Consider the following 24,578-nt stretch of genomic DNA (forward strand, 5'->3'; position numbering starts at 1 on the left):
AGGCAGCCGGGCAAGGGTGGCTTTGGCAGCCAGCCTCATTGACCCATATGACCACGGAGCAAATCCAAAGATCAATAGTGTTTGATTTTTCCCAAGGGAGGAAAACTGTAGGGCATGGAAAAACCTTGTGGCACAGGATTAAACCAATGCCCAACTTTGATGAAATAATGGCCTCAGCTGGGAATCGAAACCATAGCCACAGTGGTGAGTGGCGAGCGCTATACACACCAGCTACCCAGGGCACTTACTGAAGGAAATTACCTCCATGTGCCGTGGTGCCCTTTGAAATGTTCCATTACCTATTTAAACTTCACTCATTTGTGCCACTTTATGAAGGGAAAAATGCCCTGTCCTCATAAGAATAAAAGGAGCTACCACTAGAGATACACTGGATTTTGTAAATATTTTGTTTAAAGACAGTGGACACTATTGGTAATTGTCGAAGACCGGCCTTTTCACTTGGTGTATCTCAACATATGCATAAAATAACAAACTTGTGAAAATTTGAGCTCAATTGGTCGTAGAAGTTGCGAGATAACTTAAGAATGAAAACAAAAACACCCTTGTCACACGAAGTTGTGTGCTTTCAGATGCTTGATTTCGAGACCTCATATTCTAAATCTGGGGTCTCGAAATCAAATTTGTGTAAAAATACTTCTTTCTCGAAAACTACTTCACTTCAGAGGGAGCCGTTTCTCACAATGTTTAATACTACCAACATCTCTCCATTACTCATTACCAAGTAAGGTTTTATGCTGAAAAATGTTTTGAGTAATTACCAATAGTGTCCACTGCATTTAATGCTTGGATCGGTCCTTGTCAAAATGCACCAAGCATCGATGAAAATGCTAAGTTATATATTGTATTTATCAATACTGAGCAGGTTTGAATTAAGCAAAACCCATTTCCCAAGTGCCCATTGAGGTAGGTTGGCTCAGTGCTATCTTTCCCTGCCTTTAACCTCTGTGGACCCGTTTCAAATCCCACCTCGGACCAGAGCCTTGCATGTGGATTGGGTTTTCAGTCTCTATCTGATTGCATGGGTTTCCTCAACATCGGGGTTTTCCTCCCACATCTAAAACTGAACTTGTCTTGAGCTTTCAATATTCATCCAGTTATCGTCTCTAGTGCTATTGGATGTGTAATAATTAACAAATTTAGTGACTATAATAACCTTTGCACACCATTAAGCAGGAAAGTGAATTGTTTCTGGAACGCAAGAATTGAGTCAGAAATCGGGAACAATCTTTACGATGATATTTGCTTTGCTAAAACAGACTTGACCCAAAATTGAGGAAACGATCCGGGCTTAATTATGCACGACACGGTGCAGGTGATGTTTGCTTGTTCGTGCTGTTGGTGTCTCTTATATTGTTTACCTAAGGGCCTTGTCACACACTGTGCTGCATCTTACCCGAGTACTTTGCACATTGTCTTAACGATCCACAAGAAAAATATTTTTGGATTCTCTTTGTATATGGAGATTGCCTGAAAATGGTTGCCTGTAAATTGCCTAGTGTGACATGGCCTTAACACTCCTCCTCTCAGACACCTCGTTCTGACGGCTCTACAACCTCCTTCTCATTTAGCCCGAATCATTCTTGGGGTGATCGGTCTTCTTATGGTGATAATTGCTTCTTGTGTGATTGGTGCCACTAATATTGTTTACCTTACAATCCTCCTCCTTTGACTTGAGTATTTTGATTGAAAGATGATGGAGCTATCCAATGCAGTGACACTCCAACACTGTTGACTTGAGATATAAACATAAAACGGTAAAAAGAGTTTTTAGGCTAGAGGTCGTCGTCTGATGTTCGTATTTTGTCAGGTTGATTGGGTTGGTTGGCGAATATAAAGAGGCCCAGAAGAACAGGTTGACAAATGTGTCAGGAGATTTTAATAGAGTGAAATCTGTCTAAAAACGATATTTTATTTTTGCAATGTAGGTCTACCGTGCCGGAAGGTAGGAAATCTCCCAAACTGTTGTACAGCAACTCCCTCATTTGCAAGAATCAAATGTTGGCTGCTCTCCGTTGTAACGCCCGAATTAAAATTCCATTATACGACACTGAGTCCTAAAAGAAAGAAGGATTCTAGTATTTTATTTTTGCAATGTAGGTCTACCGTGCCGGAAGGTAGGAAATCTCCCAAACTGTTGTACAGCAACTCCCTCATTTGCAAGAATCAAATGTTGGCTGCTCTCCGTTGTAACGCCCAAATTAAAATTCCATTATACGACACTGAGTCCTAAGAGAAAGAAGGATTCTAGTAAAATACTCTAGGGAATTAGAAAGCTTCTTGTGGGCTGCTGGAATGGGGCCTTAAACAATTTATTTATTTATTTATTGATGAGGTGGAAATTGTCCCACATTTGAGAAAATAATGACAGAATATGTATTGAAGTGAGGAGGTTGATGGTTGAGTTTTAAATAATTGTGCCCTCTGAGTAAATTATGTCACTGGCGTGTCCAACTTTTCAGCTGATAAGCTGATTTTCCCTTTCTGGAAAAAATTGTTGTGCTTTGCAGCTCTATGAAATTTGGCCCAAGGCACTTGAGTAATATTGTTAATTCAATTCCGACAGAGAATATTTTGTATGCGGGGTGTTGAGGAGTTTCCATATATAGATTTGATATTTTTGTTATTAAGATTTTATCAGTAAGTTGCCTCCACAGAGACGTGCTTCTGGTTCTATTAGACGGTGGCACAAAAGGAACAAAATTGCCCTCACAAGGTCTTGGGAATTTTAGTTGTAGTCAAAGCTTATCTTTAAAATGCCAAGGAAACATCCGAGCTTCTTATGAAGCTTATTTATTTTTTATTGAGATCAAGACTAAGGCCGGGGTCAGCTCTCGTTCCTTGATTTGTTTTTCCTCAACAAAAAAGCATTAAAATAAACAGCAAGACGAGACAAAATAGTAAGAAAAGTTCTCAAAGAACAAAATGTACCTCACTGAATACACAGGAAGGAACAGGCAACCAAAATGTCTTGTGTTCGAATAAAACTTTCAATTTATTTCATAATTTCTATTATGTACAAAGGCACGTAACTGAAAATTCCTTAGAAAATAATGTACAACTATACATATGTGTAAACTGTTTAAATCAACAACAAAAACGTTTTTTACTTAATCTATAAATCATCAATTACTGCTAATTAAGGTCCCAGTTTCCCTACCCCCATTTAGGAGGACAAGTCCCCAAATAAATAAATATTTGTTTATGCAGTTTGTGTAATCCATTACCATTATTAAATTTCCATTTGACATTTGATTTAAGTAAATCTTGGCTTAAAGAAGAAGTTTTACGGGGAAAAGAAATCACCTGTTGTGGAAGATAACAAATGTGTCAGACTTGTAGCTGAAGATGTTGCTGCATATTCAGTAAATATAGTGGCGATCACCAAAATAATAGTTTAAAAAAAAGAAGAGAGGATATCACCTTAATACTTTAGCCAAAGGTCAGACACGGCATTTTTGTTATGAAGACAGTTTCCATTTTACTTTTATAACTCTCATACTTAACTTCAACTCAAGTTTTTAATGCCCAAGGCCCCGAGATGTAAATTTGACTGGCTTAATTTGTTCTTCTTTCATCTCATCCATATTAAAAAAATTCCTAAATATTCATGTCACGTACTCATTTCATATTAAATCAAAATCTGTTTGTCTTCTTCTTGGACATGATATCTCCACCCCCCCCCCCATCTCACGCCCCCACCTTGCCTCCTCCCACTCCGTTTGCTGCCTCATGAATATGAGGTTTAACTTTTTTCTTTGCATTTAAAAATAAAAAAATTAAAAATAATCTTGTTTGTTTGTGGATACAAAGCCAAAAATGAACGCTATTCGACGCTGTTTTTTTTTTTTTTTTTGAAGCAAACTTATTGAACTCTTGCCACACAGACCCCAAAGCCCTTTGATTGGGTCGGGGAGCTGTATTTGAAGAAAAAAATGTTTCCAAACACAACAAAAAAAATACACAAACAAAACAAATACCAATTGCAACTTCATTAAAAAGAAATGGCACACATGAAAATAAATGTTTCTTTTTGCCAAACAAATTAATACCAAATACTTTGAAGACCACTCTTGTTCAATTACCCCATTTACAAGAAGCTCAATTTGTGACCAAACACACCCTACTGTGTGGAAGTTTAGGTAAGAAGTACTGACCAGTTTCTTTTCTTGGAACGTCACAATAGAATGAAGCACCTCTAGCTGGAACAATCCACTTCTAACTTTCGTTGAACGTGAAGCTTTTTCTGTCTTTAAAAAGGTTAGTTAAATCTCAACCAATCAGCCCTGATAATCTCTGGACAAACGATATGACAAATATACATTGTATCCGAGGGAATACAAAGTGATGAATTCATTCAGTGTCAGATTTCAAGGTGTTTATTCCATGTGTAACCTCTATTATCTTCCTTTGTTGGTATTGAAATAAACCTCTTATTTTTAGCCGAACACACGGAAAGGCCAAAACAAAATGCATTGAAAGCGGAAGCAAGGCCAAAACACACGTAACGTGGAAACCTCATATTTCTAATTTCGATATAAATGCGACTTTAGTTGATCACTTCTGAACAAACAACTCAAGTTTTTAAATACATTTACATGACATCACCTGCTTACACAAAAAGTGTGGACAGTAGGCCTTATATTAGCTTAACCTTTGCTGTTAAACACTTTAATTTCAGACATATCTCTTCAACGACAGCAACTAAGTTATCAGGGCTGGATTCCATGAAAGTTACAAATCCGGAAAAGGATAAAGCCCACTTAATTTTATCGGAGCACACATTTTTAGAACAGTAAAGAAGCTCCCTCTACCTCACTTCACATATATATCTCAAGATTTTGTCATGATAGCTAACAAGTCATAATCTCTGTAATGGAAGTTTTACATCTTTCTTAGAAGAATCTGAAGCCCCATGGGGTTCGATGAAAAAAACCTGAAATCATTTTTATTGAATTATGAACACAATGAACGCCCTCAACATGAGTCAGGATAAGATATTCAATGCCAGATGTAATATTTGTATTCTTTGTCTCGACCAAGCAACATCTAAACCACTAACTAATCAAATGACAATGGACAATGCATTTTGGATTTTATCTGCCCCTGTGTATTCTGATGTCATTTAAAGGCACTGGACACAGTTACGTTATTGTCAAAGACCTGGGGTGGATTTCACAAAGGTAGTCCTAACTTAGGACTAGTCCTAGGTAGGCAATGCTAAGAGATAGGACCACTAACCCATCCTAACTTAGGACTGGTCCTATCTCTTAGCATTGCCTAGGACTAGTCCTAAGTTAGGACTACCTTTGTGAAATCCTCCCCGGTCTTCTCACTTGGTGTATCCCAACATATGCATAAAATAACAAACCTGTAAAAACTTAGACTCATTGGTCATCAAAGTTGCATGAGAATAGTGAAAGAAAAAACACCCATGTTGCACAAACTTGTGTGCTTTCAGGTGCCTATAAGTGGCTTCAGGCCTGAAGTCTTTTAATATTCGAGTGAGAAATTACCTCTTTCTCAAAAACTACATTACTTCAGAGGGAGATGTTTCTCATAATGTTGTATACTATCAACAGCTCTCTATTGCTCATAACCAGGTAAGTTTTTATGCTAACAATTATTTTGAGTAATTACCAATAGTGTCCGGTGCCTTTAACCACTCACACAGACAATGCTCATTTGTCTGCCCTATTTTCCTGTGTTTTCTGATGTTCCTTAAGTGCCAGCGATTTTGTTCCATAAACGCACATATTCTATCCATGAATAGATGCCTTCAATTTCAGGAAAGAAACATTATTATTGGATTTTGTTTTGCACATTATTCCAACCATGAATAGACCTTATGCATTGACGTCATCCAGCCGCCATCTTTGAGGTCAAATGGTGACGAAACAATCGAAACGCACATAAATTGGCCAATGAACAACCTCGTTTTGACCTCAATGCGGGGGCGCCGTACTGAAATGACGTCATGTGCATAAGGTCTATACATGCCTTCAAATTTCACAAAAGAAATTCTTTTATTGGATTTTGTTTTACACAAAAAGCAAAGTGGAAAAATGCATCAAGAATGTCCACTAAAAGTCTGGCTTCGTTTCCGGCGTATCTTAATTCAATAAAAATAAATAAAAAGGTCACAATGACAAAAGGATGAATCGCGAGATATTGATGGTACAATGCTTATCACAAATGTCATGGAAACATGTAGTAGTTTATTTGAATTTTTTCCTGTATTCGTTTCTTTCTTCTTAAAGGAACACGTTGCCTTGGATCGGTCGAGTTGGTCTTTGAAAAGCGTTTGTAACCGTTTTTTATAAAATGCATATGGGTAGAAAGATGTTGTAAAAGTAGAATACAATGATCCACACAAACATGCCTCGAAATTGCGTGGTTTTCCTTTTACCTTGTCGACTAACACGTCGGCCATTTATGGGGGTCAAAATTTTGACTCCCATAAATGGCCGACCATGTTAGTTCGCACAGTAGAAGGAAAACCACGCAATTTCGAGGCAAACTTGTGTGGATCATTGTATTCTACTTTTAAAACATCTTTCCAACCATATGCTTTTTATAAAAAACGGTTACAAACGCTTTTGTTTTGACCAACTCGTCCGATCCAAGGCAACGTGTTCCTTTAAGAAGGGAAGCTGTGAAGAACTTGTTTCAAGTTTTTTATTTAATTATAGTAATTTGTCAAAGCTTAAATATTGGTTGGTTGTTTGTTTGTTTTTATTTGACCATCTCGACAGAATTCTTTAAAATACAACAAAATATCGTCTGCTCTAAGCACTGAAGAAACTTGCTAAGCAGGTCATGGCTCATTTTTCTATACAAATATGTACAAAAACTTTCAACTTGTTACCTTTTATTCCATTGCGCACTCCCATGATGCATCAAGAGTATAAAATTGTCTTTAATATGTAGAATAAAAATCTTTAACAACTTTAAATTGATGTAGTCTTCAAACAAAACATGTTTTCCCTTTGTACTGACACCATAGGTGGCTACTTTGGCCCAGTTTCATGAGGCTGCTAAGCAGACAATTCTGCTTAGCGAATTTATTGGCTAAGCAAGAAATGACAAAGGTACCTGTCACAGCAATGGTAACTGTATGGTGTTCTGGCTGGTATTCTATTGTTGCTAAGCAAAAGTTTGTTGTGCTAAGCAAGTTTTTTTTACTAACAGGCTTTATGAAATTGGGCCTCGTTTGCCATTTTGTGGTATGCCATTTTGGGAGCCAGAATGCATTTATATATATGGTATGCGTTGAAATGCACGGACGTCGCCTAATATTCGTATCGCACAGCAAAAAAATGGGGAAAATGACTCCCAAAATGGCGCATGCACAAGACTTGAGGTGAATTGAGTCAACTGTCTCTTTGAAACCCAGTTTGAAGAGATTTTACCTCAATAAAAAAATGCGTGTACAAAAAAAAATTTCCTGATAATTTGTCATGACCGTGGTTAATTGACCGTGACAACGGGGGCGACGTCCTTTCCTCTACTCGTCACGTATTTCATGCTCCGTCGTGTCTTGAGCTGCTCATTGCGTAGAATCTCGTTCTTGAGTTTTAATGATGGAGGAAGGTTGTCTAGTTTAGGGGACTTGGAGAATTTCATCTGGTTCTGGATCTTGTCTAATATCAATCTGTAATTTAAAAGAAGTAATAATAATAATAATAATAATAATAATAATAATAATAATAATAATAATAATAATAATAATAATAATAATAATAGTAATAAGACTTGTAATGCGCACATATCCACCCTGCTGGGTGTTCAAGGCGCAGTAAAACCAAACAAAAAACACAACTCAAAGAAAAACAGACACAACAAAATTAGTCATTGAAAACCTGTGACATACGATAAGTTTTGAGAAGAGACTTGAATTTTGCGGTACAAAGACAAGATCGAAGATTAAGTGGTAGAGAGTTCCAGATGCGTGGCGCGGCTGAAGAAAAAGACCTGTCACCCCATGAGTGTCAAGACTTGGGTTCAATATAATAATAATAGTGGCTTCTTATATTAGCACACATATCCGTCACTCAGTGACGCTCAAGGCGCTTTAACATACAGTATTCTACTGCTCCGTATGTAGGACTATACATTTTGAATAATGGTTATAAAGGTGTCTTGCTTAAGGACACAAGTGTCATGACCAGGACTCGAACCCATACACTGCAGATCAAACACCTTAAAGATGATATGTCAGATTTTTGGCCCCAAACATTAAAAAATAATTTTTTTTGAGTGAATGGTATTTCTAGGAGTATCCACCCGCTCTAACGAAATACAGTTTAACTTTTACTTTTAATGGTCAGGAACCATGAACATTTTTAAAAACGTTTCTTATAAAACACATAAGAATTTGTCACGTGATATATTGTCGGAATCCTAACTAAAACTAATTTTGAGCACTTTATTTCACTGCTACTAATAATTGGCGGACTATTTCGAGCAATGGCTCAAATGAAAGCTTGTAACTTTCTCGACCCCCCATCAAAATACCTATTGAATTCTAAATCAAAATTTTTGGGTCAATTCGGCCAAAAATCTGACATAGCATCTTTAAGACCAGTGCCTGACACGCTCCTAATTCTCTCGGTAATATTTTTCAGCAAGTTATCCTAGCATTTAAAACCTTTCAACTGCACAGTATGTGTATGGTTGCTTAACTCTACACAGAATTGTGTAAATGCATTCACCAAGATACAATTTATTGTATGCTGGCATAGTTTATCCATCATTCAAAACCACAGTCGACGTACTGAATCGTACGGAAAGTTTTCTTCATATATTTTTTTTTTGTGGCTACAATATATAAATAGACTCGGAGGGTACTCACTCTACATATGCTTTGACCTCTGACATGTAAAGGGCATGGTCATCGATAGGCTCTTCTGGTATTAACTGTGGCGCTACAAGCTGTGAACAGAAAAACAAAAACAATTCATTTACACATGAGTCAACTGCAGTTGATTTAATAAAGAGTCAAGATTGATCTTCAGCTGAGCTCCAATCTTAGTTGCTATGCAAAGTGTGATGTCACAATGTGGTAACACCATGTATGTATCTACTTGCTGGATAGGTTATGTATTTAAAGGAACTTGTCTTGCTTCATATTCTATTACCGCAAAGTAAATTTGGGGGATTTGGGAGGATTTGGGAGACTTCTCAGTTCTGAAAAGAACTGTCCTGCTTTTGCACTATAGGACGGTAGAAAATCGACTACTGCTTTCGCCTAGTGGATCAAGGGGAACTCTCGTTGTTAACTGCACTACCGAGGAGCCAGTTCTTTTTAGTTGGTCTCAACGTTTCGACAAGCTTTCTTTAGTCATCGTCAAGAGATACACACATGGTGTTATTGCAAACCTAATATATATTGATACCTCACCATGCAATGCCTCACCATGCAATGCCTCAAATCCCATACACTTTATTTACAATACTAAACATAAAATTCAAACTGCCTCTAGCTACCCGTCAATCTCTGTGGTCTACTTGGTAAGACACTGCTCTAGAAGTGCAAAGGTCGTGGGTTTGAATCCCTTCCGAGTAATATTATGCCTGTGATTTTGTTCACATAACTCAGGAAAGTACTTAGTAAACACTGCTAACACACATCTGTGTATGGGTAAAAAACCAAGTTAATATTCTCTATCCCCGATGAAAATTTAACAACTACTAAGAATTTTTTTACAAACTTTGCCAACCTTACCTTTAACTTAACTCCGACGTTGAACCGGAGAGTCTGTGTGTGGCAGTTGAACGACAAGAATACCTGCTCCTGTGCCATGCAGCGGACGCTGAAGTGTTTATTGATGGCGAAGCAGATGGGCTGGAAGGGCGGGGCATGGACGTGGGTCACTTGGTCCTTCCAGCTCCATCTCTTCTTGACCGCACCCTTTGGGTCGGTGAAGATGCCGCCGTACTGGTTAAGATTTAACCTGGAGTATGGGAGGGGAAAAAGGGAGAGTTGAGTGGAAGAGAAAGAAACATTCAGCTCCAACTCAATAAAAGGCACTTCTGTTGTTGTTTAGTGTTCTTTTTCCATATAATGCCCTTTTATCTGTCTGTTGTTCACTTTTTAACTTTGTATTTATTAGGCCCACTATTTTTCTGTGGTAAGGTCTATCCCATTTTTAACGTTGTACCTTTTTACTGGTGACTGTATTTTTATGTGAGCAGTAAGGCCAAAGGAATTTCCCATGCAGGGGGACAATAAAGTTGTATTGTATTGTATTGTATTGTATTGGACACTATTGGTAACTACTCAAAATAATAGTTAGCATAAAAAATTACTGAGCAATGGAGAACTTTTATAAATATAAAACATTGTGAGAAACGTAGTTTTTGAGAAAGAGAAAAATTCTAACTCAAATATTAAAGGACTTCACACGCCTGAGGCCTTTTTATTATGCATCTGACTGAAAGCACATAAGTTTGTGAAACAAGGGAATTTTTTTCTTTCTTCTCTTGCAACTTTGATGACAAATTGAGGCAAAGTTTTCACAGATTTGTTTTTAAATGCATATGTTGGGATACACCACGTGAGAAAACTGGTCGTTGACCATTCCCAAAGGTTTTCAGGGTGGATTTCACTAAGAGTTAGGACTAGTCTTATCTTGAGTTAGGACGAGTTACTCGCCCTAACTTAGGACTAGCCTTTAGTTTTTAATATCTCCTAGGACTAGTCCTAAGTTAAGGACTAGTCCTAACTCTTTGTGAAAATCGACCCCTTTGCGTTTAAGAGCACAGGACGCATGGCTCTGATGTTTCTGAAGTGTCAAGGCAGGGACGTGAACCCACACTTGACCACCAAAAGGTGGCTTTCGAAGTTCCACTTAAGCCAGACAGTTGTTCTAGCAACTTGATTTTTCAAGTTGTGTGGTCAAAAACTATAGGGTCTTGTTTTATACCTGATATTGCCGTTGGAATGGTAACACGTGGTGCAGCCACTGGGTTCAAACATGCCCAGCATTGGGGCATTATTGGGAAAGTCTTCATACAGTAGATACGTGTACTTCCCCTTCTCCGTCGATGTTATGAGGATGGATGTGTTACCAGATGGGTAACTGTCAGAGAAGTTAAGGAATAATATAATAAAACAGATGGGTACTAAGATCCAATTGCATAAAGCTGTTAAGCAGAAAACACTGCTGGACAAATTTCTTTGCTAAGCAAAAATTGAGTTGGGACACAAGCCACAACAATGAAACTTAACATAATTTGAGCTGGTAACCAGTGTTCCTGCTGATAAGCAATACTTTCTCTGCAGAGTTTTTGTGCTTACATGCTTTATGAAATTGGGCCCTGTTCATTTATTAATTTCATTTATCTATCAATTCTGGTTGTGAAGCTAAGGACTCTCAGAAAAAAATGAACTTAATCACTGTACTATGGAGCCAAGAATGCAATGAAGAGAAGACAAGGAAGCAAGTTTCATCTAAAGGTTAGAAATTACACAAGCAAGCGAGGGCGCTATTTCACGCTATCAGACCAACTATGATCTAAGAATTTTGGAATGTCCATTTTGTTTGTGGACTCACTATATATTCTATAAATATTGTAAAGTGAAAAGTTGAAACCCTTGTTTGTAAATTTTACAGCAAATGTGTCCACTTTTCTGTCTCATTTGTCTCAAAAGACTTGTTTTTACAAGATGTAGGCTATCCAAAATTACAAAGACGAATTGACAAGAGTTGGATTTGAACATGCAACCTCTGGACTAACGTGCCGAGGAACTAGCCTATCAAGAAGATTTTTTTACAATTGTAACAACCAAAAAAACCTAATTTGTCAAGGATACAACACATTGCCTGTGCCATCAGGAAACATAATCATCAAGACTTTGCCATCTTCGTAGAATTTCTTGACGATCTTAGGGTCTTGGATGCCTTGTTTTGTCTGAAACAGAAGTAAAAGATAACAATTTAGTAAAGATATATTGGAAAATCCTTACCAACCTATAAAGCGCCATAAATCGGTCATGATATTTAGTCCTTGGAAAAAAGTCCTTGGAAAAAAAAGTACACAATGGTGTCAGATTTCTATTTAATCACAATTATTCTGATTTTTTTTATAAAGGTAAAAAATCGGAACTCAAACTAAAAAAGGAAGAATAACATGCCTGATAAATATACTTTAAAAAAGAATACCTTTTTAAAAAACTAGGAAAAATAAAAAGTATATAGCAAGGCTAGAAAACAATTAGAAAAAAACAAAACTACAAAAAAGCTAGGAAAACTAGGAAAAGTAAAAAACTATATTGCAAGTCTAGAAACAAAATTAGGAAAACCTAAACTACAGTAAAGCTAGGAAAACTCCCTACAAGCATGGACATTCTTACATACCTGCGACATTATAGGTGGTGGGAGTGTAGGTTCAGGCTCGAAGACCTGAGGGGAACCCCCATCATCATTATCAGGGGTCGCAGGTCGGATTGTCCATCCCTCATCAAGACACTTCTGGGATGACAACTGGTAGTTGATGGTCTTCATCTGTCTGGCAACTAAATTCAGTGATAACATCATCGTTAGTTTTGTTACTTTGCATTAATGAAAGTAAAATGTAAAAAAAAAAAAAAAAAAAAAAAAATATTTGTAGCAGAGATCTTCAACACCAACAGGCAAAGTTGGGAACTGCCTCCATGCCTCTGGTCATTGCCTCCATGCCCCCTGGTCACCTCCTTTGTGCATAGATTTAATGTCTCAGTTGAACTTTAAAATTTCATCAAATATGTGCCCTTCTACAGGGAAAAATTACCCTGTCCTTTATAGAACAAAGTATCAAATATTTTAGTGGATACCTCAACCAAATAACCTCAGATAATCAGAAAAAAAATTAAATGAAAATTCCCCTACTTATAATCAGACCATGTGCAATTATTTACGGTACGTCTATATTCATGCTAAACAGACATGCTTATCAATGCAATACTTCGGCTAACAAAACACTATCATGCAATATTTTGTTGTATCCTTGTTATAATCAGCGTTTAAACCCACACACCAATGACATTGCCAACACAGCGAATCTAGTGCACCAGACCACTCAGCAATGACAACCCGATGGCATATTCAAGAAAACCGCAGCAAGATTTACCCTAGTTAGTTCCCCAAACCAAAACAATACATGCACTTCTCTTTCATGCCCAAACCAACAAGTTGCCAGATTTCACCCTAATTAGTTCACCAACCCAAAATAATAATGTCCTATTTTTATACAACTAGCAATGAAAAGATTACTCCCGAAACATTCTGACATGCACTTCTACTCCTTCGTGGCCAAACTAAATTGCCTAACATCTGTTGCCCAACAGCCAATCATCTCACAGAACAGCATCAACCATTGCATCAAGCTCACATGCTCAAGTTCGTTTTAAACAGACATCCCCCTCCCCTCCCCCGAATTGAGGATCTCAAATAAAATCAAAGGAGACGCTTTTAACTCTGAATAACTCGGCTTGATACTTCACGGAGGCAACAAAGGGGATTGCCTTCATGCCCCTTGGTAAGTGCCTTCAAGCCCATAAAATGACCCAATAGTAATTTACAATTTCCATAAAGGGTTCCCTTTGCCAAGGAAAAAAAACGCCTTGGTGCCCTTGCCCTTAAAAAGGCATACAGGCCTGATAAGTATCCGTGAAACTTGTCTCTAAAAGAAATTTAGAACTTTTAAAAGTTTGTTACACAATCTAACAAAGTGCAAAGTGCACACATGACATGCACACGTACAAAATGCACTGCGAACAAAAATTGTAAAACTCTTTCAGATATTTGCTGCTAACAATCTGTGTCCTTAACCAAACTGGTGACATGGTGACAAATTTGAATAAGCAATGAGCAAAAAATTGAACGAGCAGCACAAAAAAACAATGAGCAAAATGCCAGCCAAACACAAGCGTCAACAAAATTCTTGGTAGGTGTGAGAATAAAGCTCAAAAACCACAATGTGAGCGGGTGCAATGCGTGGAAAATTGTTCCACGTGCGATTTCTCTAACCTCCGTCTAAGACCTCCAATCGGTGGGCTGCACCAGTTGTTACGAGAGCAGAAATAAATTCAACAAGAATACAAAATTGAATTATTTAATGATGATTAATTTGTTACAAATTTAATCCTCCTTGGGGACCAGTGAATAATTTATAAATTAATAATTATTGTAAGAACTGTTAAATCTAATCAATAAATATGCATAAACAGGTAATGAAACCGAATCGGTTTAAACGTGCTGATTTATGCATATTTACCAATCAAAATTAATGCCTAATCCAAAAGCACGCCTCAAAATCTCAAGTGTTTGTCTGGTTTATCAAACGACAGAATTTTTCACGAGTCTGAAGGAAACAAATTTTAGTGATGATCATGAGATTTAAGTGCATTTCCAACCAATTGACAGCTTCGCCCTTTGAAACACGAACTGAATGTTTCTCATGTACAACTAGAGTAGTTGATGAGTGGCACTCGCAAAGTAAGCGGAGAATGGTGATCGTAAACACAGAGTTCAGTGGTAAGCAGCTGCTAAGCACACAAATTTGCTTAGCATGAAATTTCTTCCTTGATAAAAACAGGATTACCAACAAAATTTCAATTTGTTGCATATTGCTTGTTATACTGGCATTCAGCTGTTGTTTGCTTATCCTGAAAATCACATGGAAATTTGGTTGGTAATCCCGTTTTTATCAAGGAAGAACTTTCATGCTTAGCAAATTTATGTGCTTAGCAGATAAAATTGGGCCCTGATCAGCTGAAAAATTGCATGCTGTGAAGGCACACGCTTTGTACACAAGTTTGGAAACTTGTTTGTTCTTAAGCTCTCGACAATATTGATGAAAATGCAAGTTGTTTGTTTCCAATGGCCTGAATAAACTTGATACAAATCTTGCTGTGTGCTTTCGGAAGAGACTTTGCACTAGTTAGTGGATACCTACCTTGTACTGTTGTAGTGATGTGCATTTTATATCCAGTAGATTGGTGCAATGCATTGAAGTTAAAGGAATATCAGCAGAGGGAGTCGGCACAGTGCAAGGAATGGCAGCATCCGTGCATCAGCCAATGAGGAAGCAGGGAATGTGAGGTTGAAATCATTAATATGATGGGGGTGATTTATTTTTGTGGGGCGAGAACAGCGGGAGGGGCAATAAAAACCGGCGGGGTAAAAAACAAGGGTTAAGCAAGCATTAGTTGAATCACACTTGGAATTGTACATGTCGGAAGCAAAACCATTTAGTAGAATTTTCGTTGTTGCTTATGATGAGTCAACAGAAAAACATTGGAAAGTAGAAGTAACACTCAAAGACAACTAGTCACATAAAAACTGTAAAATCTTTCATAGCAACAACAACTATTTCATCGGGGCTCTGTCTAATGTAAGCAAAGAATCGGAGCTTACGGAAGCATGGAATTCCGATCCTACATGACGCGTCTTTCACAGTATAGCAGGGAACTTTTGCCTTTGCGCATGCGTACTTCACGTTGCTAGGCATTCTTCGCTTACACAGCTAGCGCAGAAATTCAGCGCTTCCACAGTAAGGTACGATCAGTAATCGCAAACGCAGAATTTGGCGATAAGCAGAGCCATGAAATTGAGCCCAGATGTAAGTAGTTGTTGCTACAAAAGCTTATAAAGGCCCGGTCACATAGGCCCCGATAACGAGAACAATAAAAATGCACGCTCACGATTGGTTGGATTGCTCCACGCAGAATACGCCCACGCTCATTCAACCAATCGAGGGCGTGCATTTTTATCGTTATCGTTTTCGTTCTCGTTATTGGGGCCTGTGTGACCGGGCCTTAATGCCGTTTTTATGTAATAATTTAGTATTTAAGTTCTACTACAACCTTCCTTATTTTATCTATCAGACTAACTAAGCTATTTTTTATTATTATAAGGAAAATATTGCACAAGTTCAAGCAAGTAGCAAACACGATGAATCAACATTCCAAATCTTTGTTAAAAATTGTTTAAACTGCCCACCTTTAGTTACTTTTAGTTTATCTTTTGCTTCCAACATATTTTTTTTATCAAACTGTCAACACAAAACCAAACAATGAAATAAATGCAAGGTCTGGAATATCATTCAAAGAAGGACCAGGCCAATGTCCGTAACACCCCCGATTATGAGGCAAATTTAAAGACGAACGAAGGCCAAGAAAGGGGAAAGAGTAGTAATGGCCACAAAACACTCTCCACCCTTTTGAACAGGTTAGTACAATTATCAACACCAAACCTATATCATTACTGCAGTACATAAAAAACTTTGATGTGTGTAATCTCAAATTTGTATGTGGTCTTGATTAGTTACAAACTGAATTGTCAATTCATTTCAGCAAAAAAGAATTGTTAAAGTTATTTGTGTATTTCTTGAATAACCAATCAATCTCTGCAATGCTTCAACCCTTTATGAATTTCAGTTGCTTGTTTGTCAAGATTCTGCAATTGTACAATTTTTAGACTCAGCAAAGAGTGAAGCCACACAAAATTTTCCACACACACTAGCTACTACAGTGTCTTTCAGCTATGCATGCACAACAATTTGAATACGATAATTTGTAATCGTTTTTAGGAATTCACAGCAAAAACAAAACATGCAAATCCATTAAAAATGCACTTGAAATGTTTATGTTGTTAGTAGACAGATATGGATGAATAATGTTTGATATTCATGCAATTCAGGGAACTATTTTGTCCAGCAATTTCGCAAAGCAAAATATATCGACTGGAGAGTTTTGCACGTACTGGTTGACTGCTAATAATAATGAGAAGCAAATGATGATTTTTGAGCAGCAACTGAGTTTTTTTTTAAGTAGCATTTTGCTAGGCTATATCTCACTGTAGTTGTTGCTTTGCCTTTTTCAACAAGAGATGACAAAATCACAATTCACTTCCTGTACCCGTAATCTGCTCTTACAAAATGAAACTATAACGAGCATGCCTGATACTTGGAGGCAACAGAGGCAATTGGCCTCATTGCCCCTGGTCATTGCTTTGGTGCCCTTTGAAATGTTCCAACAGAATTTTACATTTCCCTCGCAGAGGTGCCCTTTGCTGATATGGGGGAAAATGCCCCGACCTGGATTGTGTGAATTTTTAAATAACTTCCCCTTTTATCGACAAAGCACGACGTTGACTTGACTTGACTAATGTTGGATAGAGCATGTAACTTGTAACCAAGAAAAACAAAAAATAAAATGGACTTACCAGTTGGATACTTCTCAATAACTAAAATGACCTATGGTTTAAATGCTAAAAAATAGTTGTCCAAGCAAAAATAGTTGTCCACGCAAAGTTCGAAACAATTTATTTTGTATGAGCAGATCACATGCCATTCAGACTATCACATGATCACACCAAAACATGGTCACGTGATCACCCGATCACATGACCACACCCTAACATGATCACACCATAACATGATCACATGATCACACCACAACACCAAGCACCATACATACATGCATAGAAGTTTGCCTGGTTGGCTCCGGCAGCCCTCTGTCTAGCCACCTCTCTGTCGCGCATTCTCTGGGCGGCGCGCTCCTTTGCGGCTCGACGGGCCTGCTTGCTGCCGTACGGAGCGTGAGGTTGGATGTCGATCATTTCATCCACGGAGTAGCTTTCCTCGGGACTGTGCGTAAGGGTGAACTCCACGAGGTTTTGATAGTCGGTGCAACAGTAAATCTGGTGGGGAGGAAAGAATTATGATAGAGATAATGTTATTTTGTCACTCAGGAATTTACACAAACAAGGCTAAACGTAGAGCTACTTCAGCAACAGAAGTAGCTAAGCACAACAAATTTATGCTTACCCAAATGTGGTAATCAGCCAAATGTCATATTTAAAGGATGGCTGCAGTGGTTTTTTTATTAATTTAAACGATTAAACATGACTTTTTAAACCTGAAATATTTTTTTATATTTTTTATTAAATGCGCAAGTATTTTAAAAATGGTTTTCAAGAGATTAAACGTTGCATAAACGGGACGTCATGTCTGTAACCTGAGCCGTCGGGTCCCTTGGCTGTGTGCATATAGAGACGTGTGCACTGTGTGGCCTGGTACCAAGGCGCATGTAGTTAGGGACCAGACTCTTTTTATCAACGATATGTTTGAATTCCTGACGTGGCGTCGATGGTAGGGGCGGTAACAATCCACAAAAGGGGGGGGCATGACTTATTTGCTCATTACGCAATTCAGATATGTTGGGAATAAACAAAACACATTTTATTGATGTTCAATACATATATCAGAAATAAATGACAGCAAAATTAACTGTTTTATTTTAATTCACTGCAGCATCCCTTTCAGTACAATCTGTGACTGCTATCCTCCTTCTTTTGCAGTAGAAGAGTTTGTTTAAGCAATATTTTCTGCTAAAGCAGTTCTATGAATTGTGGCCCTGTTCAAAACAGACGCTTGGCAAAACAGTACTTAACACTTGAAAATAAAAAACACACTTTCAAATTCAGATTTTAAAACAGCCAAGAAACACTTTGTCCTGTTATTTTGTTTTTAGTAAAGACTTTCGTTTTGTTTCTCCTAGCCCACCTGAAACTATTTTTGTTAATACAAAAAAACTTTCAGATGGGCAAGGGAGAAACAAAAAGACAATATTGTCTTGTTTCATTGAATTGGCTGAATAAATAATAATAACAATAACAACAATCATATTGTAACCTTTTTCCAGATATCAAATGAAATAAAGATTCATTTCCAAATATAATCAAGTATTTAAATTTGATTTAAATTACCTCATCTGGTGTCATCGTCTGAACCATCTCAGGGGTCGGGAACATTTTCAAATCCTGCTGACAAAACTCGCAAACCCCTCCCATGTCGTCTAGATCGGCGGATGAGAAGCTGTCGAACCTCGGGATGCCCGTATTGGCAGTGCTGCCCCGCTGACCCACATCATCGGGGTAGGCTCCTACCCTGTCGGATTCACGTTGGTACTGGATGATGCGGGGAGGTCCGATGCTTGGGATGAGGGTGTCGGTTGGGAGCGGTGCAACTTCATCATCAGAGTACTTGAAAATAAATATGACAAATTAAGTTCAATTTTTCTGCAAAATTTATCATTCACTAACTCTCACGTCAATTTGTGATAATGTTGGTCTCACGGTCATCGAGTACAAAATGACATTTTCTGGACATTATCACTAATCAGGGTTATTATTATTCATATATAATTATGGTTATGCAACCAAGGATGCCTCATAAGTGATGCTTGGAAAGGGGGTGACAAAATGCGGGGATGGGAGCAACGTCATCATTCAAGCACTTCAAATCAAATATGAAAAATACATTCTCTTCACCTAGGAGAAAAAATATGTACCTGTAAGGATAGATATTGATAATGTGTTTGAAAAAGCGTTTGGAGCGCCACGACAGCCCAGGGGCTGTTTATTACCCAGGGAGCTAAGAATGTTCAACGGAATGTTATTGGCCCAAAGACCAGCCGTCGATTTCAACAAAATCTTTCTAACTTAGGATTAATCTTAAGACTTAGGGCGAGTTAAGTTAAATATTTATAAAAGTTAAGACGCATTTACCCATCCAAAGTTTCGAGATAGGATTAATCCTAGCGTTTCGCTTTTCAGCTGCAGGGCATTAATGTTAAGCCCATTGATACGTTATTGTACAACATGCCATATAAGAAGTTATTAATATTATTATTTTCTTACCTCTGACTCAGAAGGGCTTTCCTCATTGTCAAGCTCATCCCCTACACTGTCCGTTCGGGATTTTCTACGACCGTTATTCCTAGCATCTAAAGCTTCCGACATGTAACTGACGCTCCCCTGAGAGCCTTTACGAGGTCTTATTTTTTGTGTCTTGTTCTTATCGCCGTTCTGGAGATCTTCTGAAATCAAAAATAAATAAGATGATTTAGTTTCTGGACCGTACTTACTGCCAGGGGCAGGCTTTGAATTTTGTTCTTGAAGGTGCTTAGCAATTTTCCTCTGGAAAGGAGCACTTCTATGTTGGAATATTTAAATTTGTTTTGGAGCCTTGCAAAGGGCACCAAGGCAATCGCTGAGGGCGTCATGGGTTATTTGAGGCCTGTGGGGGTGGGAGAGAGGTGGGACCTACCGAGCAGGCAGGTCCAGATGACTTGAATTAGTGTACTTAGTACGAAACCTTCAACCAACCTACTCTCTCAAAATGTTTTATACTATCAACAGCTCTCCATTGCTTATTACCAAGTAAGTTTTTGATGCTTACAATTATTTTGAGTAGTTACAAAAAAGTGTCCAGTGCCTTTTTGGAAAACTATAAAGAGTGAAACGGGGTTCGAACCTTCAGCCTTTCCTGCTAGCGACATGCTCTCTAGCCAGCTCCATTCTGTCTCTGTAGCGATGGAGACACCAATACGCTCTGTACCGTCTGGATTCTTACGTCGGATAACTTCTCGGTCTGCAGGTGACTTGGTCGATTGGCGGCTAGCCTTCTCCGGGGACAGTGACGAAGTTCTTCAAAACATATAAATAAACACATTTTTGTTGAATATACATTTTGAATTGATTTTTCTTTGAAATATTAAACATATGAAATATCGTACCACAAAAATTCTAAATCATTTATGTCATTAAATTATGAAACAAGTTGCCACCAAAACTTTAAATCATTGTGTGATTAGCTTGTAAGTTTCGCCAAGAGTAGAATACATTTTTCCTAAAAAAAAAAAGGTCATTTTGTAAACGATCTACCTGTAGAGTTAGTTTTTATTTTGGGTACACTTCTCTTCACCCAACGGTAAAAAGGGTACCTGTGAGGACTTTAATAACACAGGCTGTATACTCCCAAGGGAGCTGAGATGGTTTCACAAAATAAAATAACAACCCCGTGACCAAGTTACCTGGGCCAAATTTTATAAAGCTGTTAATCTGAAAAATACTGCTTAGCAAATTTGTTTGGCGAGCAAAAAAGAGTGGGGCACAAGTTGCATTAATGTAAATATTATGGAATTTTGGCTGATAACCAGTTTCTGTTAAGCAACAGTTTTCTGGGCTTGGTAAGCTTGTGTGCTTAAACCTGCTTTATGAAATTGGGCCATGGGGTTATAATAGTTGAAGCGCATGAGCATTCCTTTACAACTGCGCAATAAAGAGTCGTTATTATTAAAAGGAGAACCAGTGGACAGGAACTGGTCTTAAGAACTCACTTTGTGTCTGACTCGTCCTTGAAGGAAACTGAGCGCTCAGACCTCGTCACACTCTCCGCAGTTCTCAGCGATCGTTCTGAGTCATCGTTCAATGTTCGCTCTCTTCTGTAACTCAGTATCGTAGGTTGACCTATCACAAAAAGAGTAAGTCAAAAAAGCGTGAATACAAAATCCTGATGAGCAATAAATGAAACAATGACTGATCTTTCATTTTTCATCCCTTGGTTTTTCTGAGTGCTTTCTGCCTCTCTCTCTTTTCATTTCTTTCCACTGCTTCTGGTACACCAGTTTACATAAGTATAAAAGTTGTGTTGTCATTATCTTTTGAGAAAGACTCTGAAATTGCCTTTATACATTTGACAGGTGAAAAGGACACTATGGCCATGGGGGAAAGGGGCACGGCAAACTTAGCCGTAATGTTTGGTTATTTTCAAGGGGCATTGTGGCCACTTGAAGGGCAATGACTGTCTTGGCCGCAGTGAAATTCCAGCCCTGCAGTACATGCGGTTCTTGAATTTATAAATTTCATAAAAATTTTCATTTTTGATTTTCCCCATATACAAAGATGTATTTTAAATTAAGCACTGTAAACTCAGTGCTTTCCTGAATTCTGTGAACAAAATCACAGGCATATTTTTCGTGTGGGATTCGAACCCACAACAAAATAAAAAGAAAAGTTTTGCTTCTTACTTGATCTGGAGTTTAATTCTGGTCTGTCACCATTACTAATTGTTCTATCGTCAGTAGACGTTGAACCATTCTTTCTGTCTTGCTCCTCCTCCTCGCTCCTCTCGACTCCAATCGGTGGTAGAGGCTTACTGCTTCCAGTTCGTAGAAACTCCCCACTCAACCCAGAGGGGTTGTTTATGCGCGTTTGGCTGCTTGGTCGAGAACTGGGAACACTTCTTAAGCCACCAGCCGAGTCTACTCTCACAGGTGACCCTCGACCAGTCTTGACTGGTCCGAGAGGGGAAGCTGTCCTTGCAGAGTCTTGAACCGATCTCAGAACTACTGGACTACCACTTCGTTCTGACGCTTCTTCAAAGAGTCTTAGGTTTTCTACGGTGAGGCTTGAGCTAGGTCGTTGGACTGGGCTGGATGGTCCGGGAATCTCTCCGATATTCTCTGAGTCATCTGGTGAGGGACCATCAAGATCCTCAGATGACATGGAATCTTGACGATCGAGGCCGTCCATTGGTGTTTGTCCTCTACTCATTCTTCATATAAGAGCTGCATCTAACATATAATATGTAAACAAATGTTATATCGCTGGGTTTCCCTTTTTCGCTAGAATTTAAATATTCTGTCATTACGTTTACCGGTCTGTTTGGAGTGTGTGTTTGTTTTTTGTTCTACTTGATTCACAAACTTTGAAGAGTATATACACCAGCGTTCTCACTCTGGTCTCGTGCAAAGTGTGACATCGTGACCCTTCATCCCTCAGAATAATGGGATACAAAATTATCACAACTAAACAATTACAGATAGGCCTAGTAGGCCTAGTAAAACTTTCATATCTGGCTGCCACTTTTTCATTCATTTTAAGAATTAACATTTTCGGAAAAGTTTCCGTATATGACGCAACCACCTTTTCTTTCGAAGTGAAATATTATACTATAGTATCTAATTTACTTCGATGTAAAAATGAGTGAAAAAGTGGTGGTGCCAAACGGAAAGTTATCAAAATTTTCTTCTCAAGATTCAAGATATTTTATGATTGTTTTTTTTTGTAACAAACTATTAATATTAGCTTAAATGGAGTTAAAAAGTTGCAGACGGACACAGAAATGTTCCCAAAGTATATTAGAATTAAAAACATTGCTTGTCGACCTCAAAATTTGTTACTTGATTCCATTTCAAATTGAGTACACAACACCATACGTTATACTGTACGGGTCTTGTCAACTTCCCTGTCCAAAGCGGCTCCAACTGGCTGAGCGCCGCTGTCTCTGTTCGGCGAAGCACGACCTTCAAACTTCTGCCAAAAACTTCTCAGTTTTAATCTATTTTTCGACCCTAAATGTGTTATTATTACCTCCCCTTATCAGCACCATCAATTTTAGAATACATAGTATAATACTGCAATGATCGTACAAATAAACTTACCAAAGATCTACCGATGAATATTGGAGAGATTTAGGGCCAACGTTCGTTACACTTTTTACTGTCTATACACAACGTCTAATCCTACACGTACATCCGCCATTACTGTTTATGTCGTGGTGATGGTGATAGTAGTCACGTGACTCATATCGCAAGTACGTACAGACTATTCCATTACTAGTTATGGGGGTATCAAATTACATCACACAGACTTTTGAAATTCAATGCTATGTTCGCATGAACATCGAGATACATAGATTGAAATAACTGAATTCATTCAATAATATTACAATAGAAAGTTTCCCACTTCTTCTTCTTCTTGTGCTTGTTTATAATTAAAATTATTTGGATTAGTTTTATACCATGCTTTATTTTATTGAAAAATTATTAGTAATGAAACAAATAATGCATGGGTGAAAATAATTCACCCATTTTCCTGAGTGTTTTTAACCTGAGCCAACTGCCATATAGCCGTAAGCACAAATCTTGCTTAGCACAGAAAATCCTGCTAAGCAGAAACAGAAACAGGGTGACCAGCCAACATTCCATGAAGTTTATTGTGTTGCCACCGCCGGTGCCCCACTCATTTCTTTGCTCAACAAATAATTTACTGAGCAGCATTCCCTGCTAAGCACTGATCTGAGCTTTCTGAAATTAGGTCCAGATGATTATCAACGAAACAAAATAGTTTCTGTAATCGAAGTGTTGCCGATGTGTATTATCAATCATGTTTTTGTTTAGAATGATAATCATTCTAAAAAAAACATGTGAAAAGTTGGTTATTAAAAAATAGTTTACCAATAAATAGTCATTTTACCCTAGGGTTTTTAACCTGGGCTCGACTCCATAGCACAAAATCTCGAAAACCTTGCTGAGAAAGAAACAGGTTATTAAACAGACTTTAACTTCAAATCCAGAAAATTGATGCCATTGACCTCCCAAAAAAAACACACATCTTTAAAATTTAGTAGCCTGCCGCGTGCATATGCAACTGTAAGTTTAGAAAGCAACTCCAGGCGTTTTCATACAGTATAAATAATTTCAAAAAATTAGAAGCATTCGTGCACTACGTGATTTTTCTTCGAGAGCCCCTGCAGCAGGCGTCACCCGACCGGTTGTAGTCTTTTGTCAATGCCTTCGTGGTGTAAACACGTCGTGGAGCGACTGGAACGGGAGACCACGCGCTTGAGTCTCGCCACTTGCGCCAGTGCGTGGTCTCCCGTTCCAGTCGCTTGGGATCGCGGCTCACCAAGCTACGAAGGTCTTAACAAAAGGCTAGACCGGGAGA

General features: G+C 38.2%; 1 protein-coding gene across 2 annotated transcripts; it reads right to left on the reverse strand.

Annotated features, from left to right (window-relative positions):
- Positions 1 to 6,582: 6,582 nt before the first annotated feature.
- LOC139944937 (uncharacterized) lies at positions 6,583 to 23,410 on the reverse strand. 2 transcript variants are annotated; one of them, XM_071942125.1, is made up of 14 exons: positions 23,294 to 23,410; positions 21,878 to 22,423; positions 21,188 to 21,317; positions 20,323 to 20,495; positions 19,707 to 19,885; positions 18,774 to 19,049; positions 17,483 to 17,705; positions 14,031 to 14,057; positions 12,381 to 12,538; positions 11,837 to 11,934; positions 10,947 to 11,102; positions 9,746 to 9,974; positions 8,873 to 8,952; positions 6,583 to 7,672 (listed from the first exon to the last, which is right to left on the reverse strand). In XM_071942125.1, the coding sequence occupies exons 2-14, from the start codon at positions 22,401 to 22,403 to the stop codon at positions 7,489 to 7,491; spliced, it is 2,439 nt and encodes an 812-aa protein (XP_071798226.1). In that variant the 5' UTR covers positions 22,404 to 22,423; positions 23,294 to 23,410; the 3' UTR covers positions 6,583 to 7,488. The 2 variants fall into 2 exon arrangements, with proteins under 2 accessions (XP_071798226.1, XP_071798227.1); XM_071942126.1 differs by lacking the exon at positions 14,031 to 14,057.
- Between the last annotated feature and the right edge of the window lie 1,168 nt (positions 23,411 to 24,578).

This window comes from Asterias amurensis, chromosome 12, assembly GCF_032118995.1.
Source record: "Asterias amurensis chromosome 12, ASM3211899v1".
In the NCBI taxonomy this organism is placed as follows: Eukaryota; Metazoa; Echinodermata; class Asteroidea; order Forcipulatida; family Asteriidae; genus Asterias; species Asterias amurensis.